We start from the raw sequence: 13,700 nt of genomic DNA, 5'->3' as shown, positions 1-13,700 counted from the left end.
TTATTATTCATTTTCAATCAACTTGTTTTAAAATATTGCATTCCAAAATTCCATTTAGGCGCCATGTAGGTAGGTAGGTACGCTGTGCGTGTCACGTGTCGCGTCGCCCGGTCGCGCCGCTCGTCGTCCTCCCACCGCCCGCGCCGCTCGTCGTCCTCCCACCGCCCGCGCCGTTCGTCGCTCTCCCGCCGCCCGCGGCATACCGCGGCAGCTTGCGACCATTCAGTTGAGTCAATACGATTACTAGGACTGCACGTGATCAAGTTTTTGATACCAAATTTTAAAACTCGAAAATAAGCTAAGAATAAATTCCGTACCTAGATAGTGATTGTTTATAGTTTTACGAGCACTGTTTTAAGCAGGTATGTTTTTATTATTTTTACGTATTATAATGATAAATCAAATGCTACTTATAATAGTTCCACAAAAACAGGTCGTTTTTGCCTAAAATATTGCTGTGTTTTACTTACAGTTCACGATGGATAAATGGCTAAAACCTGGGATTGCTAAGGGGAAACGTGGTGCTAGCTTTGTGGACAGTAATGTTAATACTTATCAATCTAATCAAGCTTTTGACCAAGTCTCATCTTCACCAGAAGGAGAGACAATTGAAAAAAAAACGGAAATTACCAGTGGTGCTAGTTGTTCAGTAAGAACTTAATTCTATTTTTTATTATAATTTATTTCAATTTGTTAAAGTTACACGTATGTGTCCGCGCTTATACGAACTGTTTTTTATTGCATTTTTTTTTCAGGGTATTGGTACGGAAGACACTTTTGTTGAACAAAATCAGCAAAACACAGTGATACCATCTACTACCGACCATACTGAACGTCAAGCGGGAATATCTTCAAAAAAGAGAAAATATGATGAGTCCTATCTGTCCTATGGATTTATACCGATAGGGAATGCTGAAAATCCTGATGGAAAATGTGTTGTTTGCAGCAAGATTTTGTTGAATAGCTCCCTGGCACCTGCAAAGCTTAAGCGTCACCTTGATACTAATCATCCTCACCTCAAAAATAAAAACATTAGTTTTTTTGAAAGACAAAGAGATGTACATCAAGCAGGTGTGACCGCTTTACAAAAATATGCAAAAACTGATAATGAAAACGCCACGAAAGCCTCATTCATGCTAAGTTATAAGATTGCACGAGCTGGAAAACCTCACACAATAGCCGAGGATTTTTTGAAACCATGCATGACTGAAGTTGTTGCCTGCTTGCTTGGAGAGGATTCAGCTAAGAAAGTGGCAACGGTACAGTGTTCGAACAACATCGTATCTGACCGTATTCATAAGATTTCAGACCACATTGAAGATGAATTGATTGATAGATTGAAAGAAAGCAATGCATTTGCAATGCAACTGGACGAAAGTACGGATGTTGCCGGACTAGCAATACTGCTAGTTTTTGTCAGATATCCATACAGAGAATCTATCGAAGAAGATTTGTTTCTCTGTGCTCCTTTGGAGGCCAATACAACTGGAGAAGAAATTTTTAAAGTTATTGATGAATACATGAAAAAAAACAAAATTGATTGGAATAAATGTATTGATGTATGCAGCGATGGAGCTGCAGCCATGATTGGTAAAGTAAAAGGAACAGTCATTTACATCGTCATGCTCTTGCCGTGAAAAGAGTGCCATCTGATTTAAAACAAGTCCTTGATCAAGCCGTACAAATCGTCAATTTTGTGAAAACACGTCCACTGCAGTCAAGGCTATTCAAAAAAACGTGTGAAGACATGAAAAGTCAGCATCAATCACTCCTTCTACACACGGAAGTGAGGTGGCTTTCCAGAGGAAGGGTTTTAAACAGATTATATGAATTGCGCGATGAACTGAAAGTTTTCTTACAGACCCTTCCTTCGCCTGCAAGTGCTAGCTATCTTGAACTGTTACGAGACGAGCGATGGTTGATGAGATTGGCTTATTTGGCTGACATATTTGATAAACTGAACACAGTGAGCAGCTCTTTGCAGGGAAGAATGATAACCATATTTACAGTGAGTGACAAAGTATCTTCATTGAAAGAGAAAATCGCCTTGTGGATTGAATGTCTTGGACAAAAAAGGTATGAGTGTTTTCCACTACTTGAGCAATTTCTCAAAAAATATAATCATCTTCAAATCGCTACAGACGTAGAGATAAGTATACGTGAACATTTGACAAACCTAAAAACATCTTTGGAGGAATATTTTCCAGAAGAAAAGCTTCGGTTACGGGAAATCGAATGGGTCCGAAATCCATTTAGGATTAGTACCAAACCTTTAACACTGACTGTATTGGAATATGAAAATTTAATTGATATTAAAAATTCATCCACACTCCAACAACTTTTCGAATCTGAAGCTATCATGAACCCGAGTCAATTTTGGATTGGCCTGAAAAACGAATACCCGGGCATTGCTGAAAAAGCTATCATAGCATTACTCCCATTTGTGACAACTTACAGATGCGAGGCTGGGTTTTCAGCGTAGGTACGCCTACACGAAAAATAAGTTTAGGAGTAGGTTGAATGCTGCACCAGACCTCCGCATCCAATTGTCGGACATAAAACCTGACTTCGATGTAATTTTAAGGAAAACTATGAAGAGATTTCATTCATCACATTAAAATTTTTGTAATTACCTTTTCTTCTAACTAAGTAAATATTTTTATCTTAAAAAGTCTTTCTCTTAACATCAAACTTTGCGGACACCAATCCAAAAAGCCTCAGATGGTGTGATTTCACGAAAAAAAATGTTGCTGTTAAGGCGGAAATATACTTACGTGGCGTGGCATGTCGTGGCGCGCCAGGATCATACGTTTTCATACATTTGACAGGACGTGACACGACAAGGCATACAAGTATGTCTTTAACCATATTAAATGTATGAAACCGATATGCTTCTGGCGCGCTACCACACGCCACGAGATGTAAGTGTATTTCCGTCTTTAGTTTACTTCTTACTAAAAGCTAGGGTTCCGCCGAAAAATGGTGAAACAAAAAGGGTTCCGAAGCCAAAAGAATTCGGGAACCGCTGGTCTATTGTATGACTCTTTTCGCCTTTTGTGGTGTATTTAGTAATGTAATAATTTAATACAGCTGTTTTTTCTCCTACATACTGCAAGTCCATATTACCATTCCAAGCGAGAAGGATTGCTGGGTTGTAGTCGTTGATATATCGAGATTCTTCTTTACGGGGTATATTATAAAGTCTATTATTAGACTTACTCGCAGCTATTGATTCGATTACATTTTTTATCGTTAAAATATCAGTTACTAGGCGAGGAAATCCAAATCTGCAAACAGTTGTGAAACCTGATTTTGTTTTTTTTTTCCTTAAGCAGTATGAGTTATGCTTGTGGGTTTGATATTTCACTACACGTTCGTGTAATGTTGGTGAAATGTTTTTATCAGGAACAGCACATGTAATATATTTACTGATAAAACTTGCGACCTCATTAGCTGTTGACTCTTGAAGTATTGGGGAATTTTGGGGAAGATGGAAGTGCTGCAAGCCCCTCGCTTGGTATTCACGCCGCCAAAAATAGTGTTCTATTTCACCCAAAGGTGCCTCAGATGACGTAAGGAAAGCTAAAAGAGCTTTAAATTTTATTTCGATAAATCGTGATGCTGCAACGGGGTCCATTGCTACTAACTCGCTTATTGATTTGTTTTTAGCATCGGGTCCATTAATTTCCCTAATATACTCGCCAAGGTCCGTCCAAGTCCATTCTGAGGGACTTATAGTCAGAAACTTCAAAGCATAAAAGGCATAAAACTTGAAACGTGTAATAATAATACTGGAAATAATACTTTATGAATTAGGTATTAAAATATTAAGTAAACATACTTAAGCCGAAATGGAACGTATGTTGTCCTACTACTAGATTGCTTCGGCATTGTAAACGGGAGCCCAACGTATTGCTTTGTCAAAAATTAACCAATTTTGTCTAATTTTGTATGAAATTAGTGTGGTGGTAACAAATACAATATCTAAAAGTTAAAACAATGTCATCACCAATGGATTCTGAAATCGTAAGAATCTATCATGTGCCTATTTCATATTTGTTATTTCATAAAGTGACGCTGTTCTTAGGAAGGAACGCGTAAATTCGCGCATAAATTATTTTTATTTCTAGCCAAAAGGCAAGCCCCTTACAAAAGAGGAGTCGAAGTTTTTTCTGGACCTTATAGAAGGCAGCAAAATAATTTCTTCAAAAACCACAAACGCCTACAACAATAAAATGAAAACCGAAGAGTGGGTGAGATTAACCGAGAGGTTTAATTCCTCTGCCTCAAATAGCCCAAGAACACCGCAGCAGCTACGTTTAAAATGGGAGAATCTGAAAAAGGATTCACGCAAACGTAGCACTAAAATAAGGATGAACCAAATTAAGGCTAGCTAGTAGTAATTCATGCCTACTTATATTTTAATCGAACTTCAATACCTATGTAGTAATTTACTTACCTACACGTAATTTTTTTACAGACTGGTGGTGGTCCTGCTGATTATATACCCTCAGATGATATATTGGACAGAGTATCTGGTATGCTCGGGAGTACGGGCAGTGGGTTCACTGTCCCATTTGGGGGTGACAAAGAAACAGGGGTGTATACTCGTGGCACGATGGTGATGGCGGAAACAGTTGTGATGGCAGTATTGGTGACAACACAACACTATCAGTGGAACTGGATTCAAGCCTCGATAGCTCAACGGTTGAGGAGCGGACTGAATTCGACGGTCGGCGGTTCAAACCCCACCCGTTGCACTATTGTCGTACCCATTCCTAGCACAAGCTTTACGCTTAGTTGGAGAGGAAAGGAGAGTATTAGACATGATAAGCATGGCTAATATTCTTTAAAAAAAATTGGTTGTCTGTAAAGTCGGTTTACTGACGATAGTTGAACGTGACAACAAAGGCCGATTGTGCTTCTTTGTCGCTCGTTCCGCGCTCTCGCTTGCACTTCAAGCCTTACATGGAACGCCTCAGAGCGAGGTAACGCCGCATGAGTCAGGTTTTTTCGTGCGTGCAGCCGGCTCTATCGAATTATAAGACGTTGTCACGTCAAAACATCAATTAACAATGATATTGAGATTGTGGTCTGCAGTGGTGATGGTGGTAGTACTATCACTGATTGCCCAGTGTTACAAAACGTAACACCAAATAAGCCACAGAGACTTACACTTGCTACACCTAGGACAGGTAATAGTTACTGTAATTTTGCCTTGTTTTTTGAATCAATGATTCAAAATTTCAACATTTTCTACTTCTGCTTTTGTTAATGCTAAAATTGTTTTTTTTTTTTTCTTTATTTATTTAAGGGCTTTTATACATTAAAGTATATGTCAGCCCTATTATAATCTAATTAAATACAACAATACAACAAAATTCTTAATCTAACAAAATAAGTCTTTCTCACTATCCATAATTTGATTTAGAAAGCAGCCATGTGCAAATGTCATTATCCCCAAACCAAACCGAAATATACTTCATAATCTCAATAATAAAACCAATAAATGCTTTAATCTTTTCTTCGAAAGTGCAGTCCGACAAATATATCTCTTTCAATTTTTGAATTAATTTCATATAATTTATGCTACCTTTTTTTCTCTCGAATTTGTTCTTCTCATTGCCTTTGTTTTCATCATCACACTCATCCATGGTCATACTTGTATTACTTTCTTTCTTCTCTTCACCACTGCTTCCTGTTTTCGTATTATTCTTATTTCGTTTCCTAATCTTCTTATTTCGTTTTACACGCTGCTTCGTTTCCGTTCTATCTTTTTCTTGTTGACTCTCTTCATCTGTGGATTCTTGCTTTTCTGTGTTGATACCAGGCTGTCTTATTAACACATCTTTGTATGATCTTCCGAGTTATATGTTATATATTTAACATATAAATATGTTAAATGTAATAATTATATTAATAAATATTGATATTGGTAATTGAAATAAAATATGTGAATCAAAATACAATTCTTTATTATTTATTGAACATTCTCATATTGTTATAATCCTTTACCTACAAAAATTGTAAAAAGATATTTCAAAGTTTAAAGCTGTGATAGTGTGGCAGGGTGTAAATCCCAGCACACGACTCAACTTTTGTGAGTTCAGTGGCTCTTCACACTAATATTATAAAGGCGAAAGTTTGTATGTGTGTGTGTGTATGTTTGTTACTCCATCACGCAAAAACTACTGGACAGATTTGGCTGTAATTTGGAATGGAGATAGATAATATCCAGGATTAGCACATAGGCTACTTTTTATCCCGGAAAATCAAAGAGTTCCCACGGGATTTCAAAAAACCTAAATCCACGCGAAGTCGCGGGCATCATCTAGTAAGCAATAAAATCACTTGCTTTAACGGTGAAGTTAACTGTTGAGAAGGAACCCGTATGCCTAAGAGTTCTTCATAATGGTTCTCAAAGCTGTGTGACATCTACCAACCTGCACTTGGCTGTGGTGGATTTTCGCTCAAACCCTTCTCATGCTCAGTAGTAGGCCAGGTGTGGGTTGAGATTTTGATTATCATGATAAAAGAAATAGGTTCACTTCCAAATCTGCTACTGACAATCACACCATATAATATTATAAAGGCGAAAGTTTGGGTGTATGTGCGTGTTTGTATGTTTGTTACTCCTTCACGCAAAAACTACTGGACGGATTTGGCTGAAATTTGGAATGGAGATAGATAATATCCTGGATTAGCACATAGGCTACTTTTTATCCCGGAAAAGCAAAGAGTTCCCACGGGATTTTGAAAAACCTAAATCCACGCGGGCGACAAAAAAAGGACAGCTCTTTCTTGGACATTTGTGACTTCACTATTTAAATCCTCAAAAATACTATCTTCTGGTGGTAAATCTACTTCTGCAGGAAGCTCCGGTAAGTTATTGTTTCTACAAACGTTGTGTAATACAGAAGTGGCAATTATTACTGCTTGGGCTTTTGGTAAAGATAAGCGCAACGTCAGTGCCAGTGTGGTTCACCCATTTGATTCTCCGAACACTAGCGCGTTGTCTCCTTCAGACTCGCTATCGGTTTCGGTATCAGAGTCCGATTACAGAGCTAGTAGCTCCATATCACTATCGTCACTATCGCTAAATAATATTGCAATTTTTTCCTTGTTTCTATACTTAACATTTCTTCAACAAAACTTGCATCAAAACAAACCATGGAATGTGAAAGCGCGTGGGATCATCTTTGCAACAGAATTTTCAAAAATTATTTGGAAACCTTTTCCTTCTAACTTTTTAACTGATAACAAATTGAACAAAATATTGACACAAATTAATACATCTTTAATAGTTATTGTATTACCCAGGTCAGTCATACCTTTAAGAGTACCCTTCTCATTCGCTGTCACAAACTGACCCGCTTTGGCTACGTTAATGTCAACATTCACATTGGCAAGGTCATACACAAAACTTCGATAATCACTTTTTAAAATATGAGAACTAGCGCCACTGTCTATAACGAATACTATTTCATGACATAACTGACCGGCACTCAATGTACTGTTTTCACTTGTAATAAAGGTACAGTCTGCAGAACCACTCTCTCTGGCAACAGCACCTGACTCGTTACTTGACCGAGCCTTATATTTGAAGCAGTCTTTCTTTTTGTGTCCAAAAGATTTACAAAAAAACATCCAATATTCTTCCTTGACCTGTGGTAGTTATCCCTGGCAGGAACTGACCGCCCTGTCGCAAAAGCACCTGGCGACTGTGTTCTGAAACCACATCTCTCTTAGTACGCCGCTCCTCCTCAGCAAGTAGTGTTCTTTACATACTCCAGTGTAACCGCAGATTTATCCTAATTATAAAGAATGTCCATCGCAGAAACCACACTGTCAAATTCAGAAGGCATTGCTACCAAGAGTTGGCTGATTATTTCATCCTCTTCCAATCTCCCTCCAGTAACCCTGACATCAGATGCCAAAGACTTAAAATCCTGAATGAAATCCTTCAGAGGTTTGTCTTAATAGAACTCTAGCTTCCTCCAAGCTTTCTGAGCTGTTACTAATGATTTCATACCTTTTTTTTTCGTAAGTGGCATTTAGTGTGTCTATTATTTCCCTGGCTGTCTTTTTGTCTTTAATCATGGTCAAAATGCTGTCAGATAAGCACTGCACGATGACATTCCTGGCTTTTACATCATTTTTGTTAAATTCCGCCAATCCCACGGCATCCGACGGCACCGCGTCGCTCAACACCGATAGAACCTCGTGTTGTTCGAGCACCAACCTAATAGACGCTACATACCTTCAGTTTTAACTCTGCGATTTAACCGTACAGTCCAACTGTACAGATAAATCGTAAGTCCATACAGCCTACACACCTTCAAGCAAAAACGCGCGACCTGTCAGTTTTTATCAATATGGCCTCCAGAGACGACACTTTAGCGATCGTAGGGCTAATGTGTGTGTTAAATGAAAATAGAAGAAAACGAAAAAAACGCGAATTGTGGTGTAAACACTGGCTTCTGTTGAGAAAATCATATTCACACACCTCCTTGATAAATGAATTGAAAATTACTCCAAAAGATTACAATAATTATTTGAGAATGAATGAGAATACCTATTTGCACCTGTGTGCCGAGTGGGAGATCCACAAAATTATTCGAATGACTTCACTACTGCGTTAACCGAGCTAACCTCAAACGCATCGAGAATCGCGAGTCAGCGAGTGTGAGATACCACCGAAGCTAACCAGCCCATACGCGTGTACTCACCGTGAATGGCGTTTATTATTTTTGAAATGTTGGCGTCGTGATATAAACCAACCAAATTTAGAATGAAATTTCTATGAAGTGATTGTATGGAAGCAGCTGTCTATCAAAATTTAACTGGTTATATCTACTGTCTATGTTTATGTTTTGAAATCATCGTCTTTGTAGGTAGGTATAGTATGTACGTCATCATTATGTATTAAAAATGAGTCAAGGGTGAGTCGGACTCGCACTCTAAGGGTTTCGTAGCATCGTACAAGATATTTTAATAATTTTACGTGGAAGACTATAAGTTAATAACAACAGCGCCATCTATATGTGATTTAGAAAACTGATTATGTTTATGAACACATATTCTTTTAGAGCCTAGAAAAGTAAATTAAAAGTAGTTTTGACTAAAATACCGCCCTGCCATAATTTTTAAATCGTAGTCCTTTAAATTAAACTTGAAAAATGCAAATAAATGTCTTTAAAATTATCTCCTCACTCAACTTTCACTGTAAAAATCTATGCGACAACTTAACTATCGCGTTAGCGTCGTGTTTACTCAATTTACTTCGCGAATTCTCAAAATTTGATACTCGCACTCGCATAGTTCTTGAATCAACCAATCACGTGCGCTCACGTTGTCACTTTCGCATGCGAGTCGGTAAACAATAGTCGGTCCCGAGGACGTAAAAAACTCGCACTCACAAATTATGTTTCCACTTCTTGTCACTAGATGGCGCTATTTCAATTCCATACAAAACGCAGTACGCGATCGAATAGGTTAAAAAACTCCGACTAGGCACACTGCTGTCTTTAGTGACACCATTAATAAAAAAGCAAGACACCATATTGAGAAATACTATAACACCTCATGAAAGATTAACGGCAACTTTAAGATTTTTAGCTACAGGGCGATCTTATGAATGTTTAAAATTTTCTACAATAATATCGCCACAAGCACTTTCCGCCATCATACCAGAAACTTGTGAAGCAATTTATTAGGTTTTACACAAGGACTACTTAAAGGTAAGTAATAAAATTACTCATATTATTATTATTATAAATTTATTTAATCAAATAAATCATCTTCTCATCACATCACATCAGTGTTGGTTACAAATCGCGATACATATGATCCAGCTGTATCCTCTGTCCAGTCCGGAATTGACAGTTGCACCGTAGTAGCACTCATAGTATCTATTATTGGCGTCTGAGGAGCTAGTGTGACAGCATAATACTGAGGCTGAGTTATGGGTGACTGATTTGGAGTACTTATATAATGCGATGGTGATGGAATAGAGTTATGAGATGGTGATGGCATAGAAGTTGAAGTACTTGATTGTGATTGAATATCATTTAATATCATTGTTCTTGGAGCCATTACCCTATGTGACATTGTAAGATTTCCCATCTCAGCTTCGAATAACGTTTCGTTAATTATTTTTTCTGCTAACAACTGTTGTTGTTTATTTTTAAATTCTCGAAGTTTCAATGCTACCATTTATCCAATAATATCGTAGCGATCCTCTTTATATGTCGGCTGTTTAAAGTGGTCCTGAACAGATTGTAAAACTTCTTTTGTTAAATCTTCATTATTCTTTCTTTTCGGTAGCCGTTTAGGTGCCGAACCATGACCACTCGAAGTTGAATCAATGGTTGAGATAGAAGCCGTAGGACTCGGAGCAGAAATTTTTTCAGAAACATCTAACTCCGAATGCGCTGCCTCATTTTCAGACACTGATGTTGCACCCGATGATTCCATCACGTTAATCTGTAACATTTTCTTTGTTTCAGTTTCCACGAACATGCAATGAATGGAAAGCAATTAGTGCGTTATTTGAAGAAAGGTGGAACTTTCCACATCTACTTAGCGCAATAGATGGAAAACATATTGCTATTATTCCACCTAAAGGATGTGGATCGGAATTTTACAACTATAAAAAACACCACAGCATGGTACTTATGTACCATATGCTGTTGTTGACGCTCAATATCAGTTTTTACTATGTGATTTCGGTACGAACGGGCGAGTTTCAGATGGAGGCGTATTACAAAATACAAATTTTTTTGAATTGCTCCAGAATAACCAGTTGGAAATTCCAAGCGAAGAAGCTGTAAGAAATAGTCAGAGACGTTTGCCATACGTTCTTGTTTCTGATGACGCGTTTCCGTTGAGATCTGATATAATGAAACCGTTCAGACAAGCAGAATTGACTTCAATAGATAAAAAAATATACAATTATCGTGTTTCACGAGCACGTCGGATTGTGGAAAATGCCTTTGGCTTCCTGGCCTCACGTTTCAGAATCTTTCATACAGCTATAAATTTACAGCCAAATAAAATTGAATCCGTCGTTATGGCATGTTGTGCATTGCATAACTATCTAATTAAAAAAATGCCTAATTCTTATACTAATCCAGATTGTTTTGATCGAGAACAAATTGATACTGGAACCATAATCTCAGGATGTACAACAGAACAGACATTTCGACTATGGAACCTATAGAGAGAAGAAATACGGGAAACATAAGTCGGGCACCCAAAATAATTAGAGAAGAATTTATGAACTATTTTAACAATGAAGGTCAGGTTCCTTGGCAAAATAATTTTATTTGATTAAATAAAGTTATAGTTCGATCACAATAAATTGCTCAAAAATGGACTTAGCAGGTTAACAAATTAGGCCAACGATAAAGTAGGTAAATCCACTTGTAAACTTCCTCATATATAAATTTGTCTACATAACATTCTAGAATTATCGGGTTTGTTTGATATACCTACCTATAATCATCGATCTCTAATAAATATCGATGCCTACAACCTTTAATGAAATAACTTTTGTATGAAAATTAATAAAATAAATTAGATTATTATTAAATTAATAGAGCTAAAACTAAATTTTATTTACCTACCTCATCTTCTCTATCCTCCAAATTAGACCGACTAGGCCTTGGTATATTTTGATCGTCTAAGAAACGTAATAATGAGTAATACCATAACTTCGGCTCATATATGTATGTCTTCGGCGCCTGATCCAGATTTTGAGGCCATGACTTTTTTTGTGCTCCTTGTTATATGTACAGCGTAGGTTATTAATTTTCTTTATAACAGCCTCTTTATTACTATTAGGATCTATTTCCCGTAGTTTTAAAATGAGCTTCTCATAAGCTGAATCTTTTTTTTCTCTATTATGGTATGCCTTGCTTTTGATTTTCCACAATGAAGGCTCCGATTGGTATAGTTGTATAAACTCTTCGAGCCATTCGCGTGGTGCCATGGTCGAGCGTTGACTTTTCGTAGAAGCGATGAGTAAGACAAAATTTTCAAAAGAAAAATAAAACCGACTTCAAAAACGACAAACACTAAAAAGTAAAAAATAACTTTTGTTTAGCTACACGTGTAATGTACCTAGGTATGAAGTCGAGCGAACATATTAAAACAAAATTAGAAATCCAAGAGTGAAGCTCGCCCGACTTCATACCTAGGTACATTACACGTGTAGCTAAACAAAAGTCATTTTTTACTTTTTAGTGTTTGTCGTTTTTGAAGTCGGTTTTATTTTTCTTTTGAAAATTTTTTATTTCACAATTTTTAGTGGCCCCACTGTACTATAATATGCTGTGCCCAGTTAAAACCCTACTGTTTACTAAGCTATTACACTGATCGCGAGCAATTTGCTCCTATCCATTGAGGAGTTCTGTTCTCCATCTCCGAAGATATTCATCAGATCTTCACCAAATTTATATGGGACCACCTGCACAGTATACCCTTTCAAACAAAAAAAAAAATTTCCAAATCGGTCCAGGGGTTTTTGAGTAATCGGGGAACATACATAAAAAATATAAAAAAAAAAAAAAAAAAAAAAAGATTCCGACGAATTGAGAACCTCCTCCTTTTTTGGAAGTCGGTTAAAAATACGTATTCACTTCACGCTCGCCGCGACAAAACTGACGAAACTGCACAGTTTTCGACTACACACTCTCAGTTATCACTGTACAGTTCTATCTATACAGATTTATCTATTGATATTTTGATTAGATCTCAGTTAAACTGTACAGTTCAACTGTACGTTCCACACACCTAACGATTTATCTGTACAGTTGGACTGTACAGTTAAATCGCACAGTTAAAACTGAAAGTATGTAGCGCCCATAACTCTAAATAGCCAGTTACTGTAACTGTTTGTTCCATCAAATGGTTTTATTCCCATGGGAATTCTTCTTGTTGCCAAGTTCTCCATGATTTGATGTCAAATTCCGTTTCCACTCAAAGAATAATGCCCATGGACAGTACTCTCACAAGAAGCATTGTAGGTACCTTAAATTTTTTATTCATTTATTAAAGCTAAAATAAAAACATAATATCTCACTAAGTTTCATGAATATTTGTTTTGGGATTATTTTTTTCGTAAATAAAAGTGCTTTTAAACTTCCGGCTGTTATGTAAGCCATTATTGTAGTTAGTTTTAACTTTTAATTTTTATCCCCTTCAGGAAATGCAAAAGTCGTAGACCATGCAGCCTGGTAAGAAGCCATTATGGTAGTTATTTACTGATTGCCATTAATTTGTCACAAAAGTACTGAGAAGGGATGTCCATTTTTAAAAATGATATTACATAGGCTGCACTAAAAGTATCGGGAATGGAATATTTCCACTGTCCCTGTCATATTAAAATCTTTTTAATTGAAAACTCCTTGGTTTTAAAAATCGAATACCATTTATTTATTTATTTAAAAAAAGATTCTCGGTCTTGTCACAAGGTCTTGTCAAACTTGTTTAGTCGTTGAGAAAATGGAATTGACTCGAGAAAATTCTAGAGCGATGATTTATTATGACTTTCGAAGTGGTTTAACACAAAAATAGTGTGTTGACCGGATGATTTCTGCATTTGGTGATGAAGCCCCATCCAAAACCACAATTTATCGCTGGTTTGCTGAATGTCAACGTGGACGTGTCAAGCTCAGTGATGATCCCCGTCAAGGTTG

The 13,700-nt window shown here is 37.0% G+C and overlaps 3 protein-coding genes across 3 annotated transcripts; 2 read left to right on the top strand and 1 right to left on the bottom strand.

The window, feature by feature from the left end:
* The first annotated feature begins 1 nt into the window (after window position 1).
* Window positions 2–1,587, top strand: LOC123878433 (zinc finger BED domain-containing protein 5-like). The gene is made up of 4 exons (XM_045925608.1): window positions 2–362; window positions 473–649; window positions 756–1,377; window positions 1,568–1,587. The coding sequence occupies exons 2-4, from the start codon at window positions 479–481 to the stop codon at window positions 1,585–1,587; spliced, it is 813 nt and encodes a 270-aa protein (XP_045781564.1). The 5' UTR covers window positions 2–362; window positions 473–478.
* Window positions 1,588–2,888: 1,301 nt separating this feature from the next.
* LOC123878432 lies at window positions 2,889–5,106 on the top strand. The gene is made up of 4 exons (XM_045925607.1): window positions 2,889–2,921; window positions 4,131–4,388; window positions 4,481–4,732; window positions 5,101–5,106. Exons 1-4 carry the CDS (start codon window positions 2,889–2,891, stop codon window positions 5,104–5,106), a joined length of 549 nt encoding a protein of 182 aa, XP_045781563.1.
* A 124-nt stretch (window positions 5,107–5,230) lies between these two features.
* LOC123878430 lies at window positions 5,231–8,663 on the bottom strand. Its single transcript, XM_045925606.1, has 4 exons — window positions 8,653–8,663; window positions 8,033–8,242; window positions 5,594–5,859; window positions 5,231–5,277 (listed from the first exon to the last, which is right to left on the bottom strand). Exons 1-4 carry the CDS (start codon window positions 8,661–8,663, stop codon window positions 5,231–5,233), a joined length of 534 nt encoding a protein of 177 aa, XP_045781562.1.
* Between the last annotated feature and the right edge of the window lie 5,037 nt (window positions 8,664–13,700).

The sequence above is a fragment of the Maniola jurtina genome, chromosome 26 (genome assembly GCF_905333055.1).
Source record: "Maniola jurtina chromosome 26, ilManJurt1.1, whole genome shotgun sequence".
NCBI lineage: Eukaryota > Metazoa > Arthropoda > Insecta > Lepidoptera > Nymphalidae > Maniola > Maniola jurtina.
Note: the sequence above shows the minus strand (reverse complement) of the source record. Positions and strands in the feature narration are given on the sequence as shown.

Excerpts from the sequence above, each read along its gene's own strand:
- LOC123878433 (XM_045925608.1), top strand. The coding sequence starts at position 479 with ATGGATAAATGGCTAAAACCTGGGATTGCTAAGGGGAAACGTGGTGCT. Across the intron at positions 650-755 it reads CCAGTGGTGCTAGTTGTTCA|GGTATTGGTACGGAAGACAC; the intron begins GTAAGAACTTAA and ends TTTTTTTTTCAG. Across the intron at positions 1,378-1,567 it reads TGCAATGCAACTGGACGAAA|CGATGGAGCTGCAGCCATGA; the intron begins GTACGGATGTTG and ends TGATGTATGCAG.
- LOC123878432 (XM_045925607.1), top strand. The coding sequence starts at position 2,889 with ATGCTTCTGGCGCGCTACCACACGCCACGAGAT. Across the intron at positions 2,922-4,130 it reads GCTACCACACGCCACGAGAT|CCAAAAGGCAAGCCCCTTAC; the intron begins GTAAGTGTATTT and ends TTTTATTTCTAG. Across the intron at positions 4,389-4,480 it reads TAAGGATGAACCAAATTAAG|ACTGGTGGTGGTCCTGCTGA; the intron begins GCTAGCTAGTAG and ends ATTTTTTTACAG.
- LOC123878430 (XM_045925606.1), bottom strand. Across the intron at positions 5,860-8,032 it reads GCCACTTACGAAAAAAAAAG|ATCATACAAAGATGTGTTAA; the intron begins GTATGAAATCAT and ends ATAACTCGGAAG. Across the intron at positions 5,278-5,593 it reads CAAATTCGAGAGAAAAAAAG|CATTAACAAAAGCAGAAGTA; the intron begins GTAGCATAAATT and ends AAACAATTTTAG.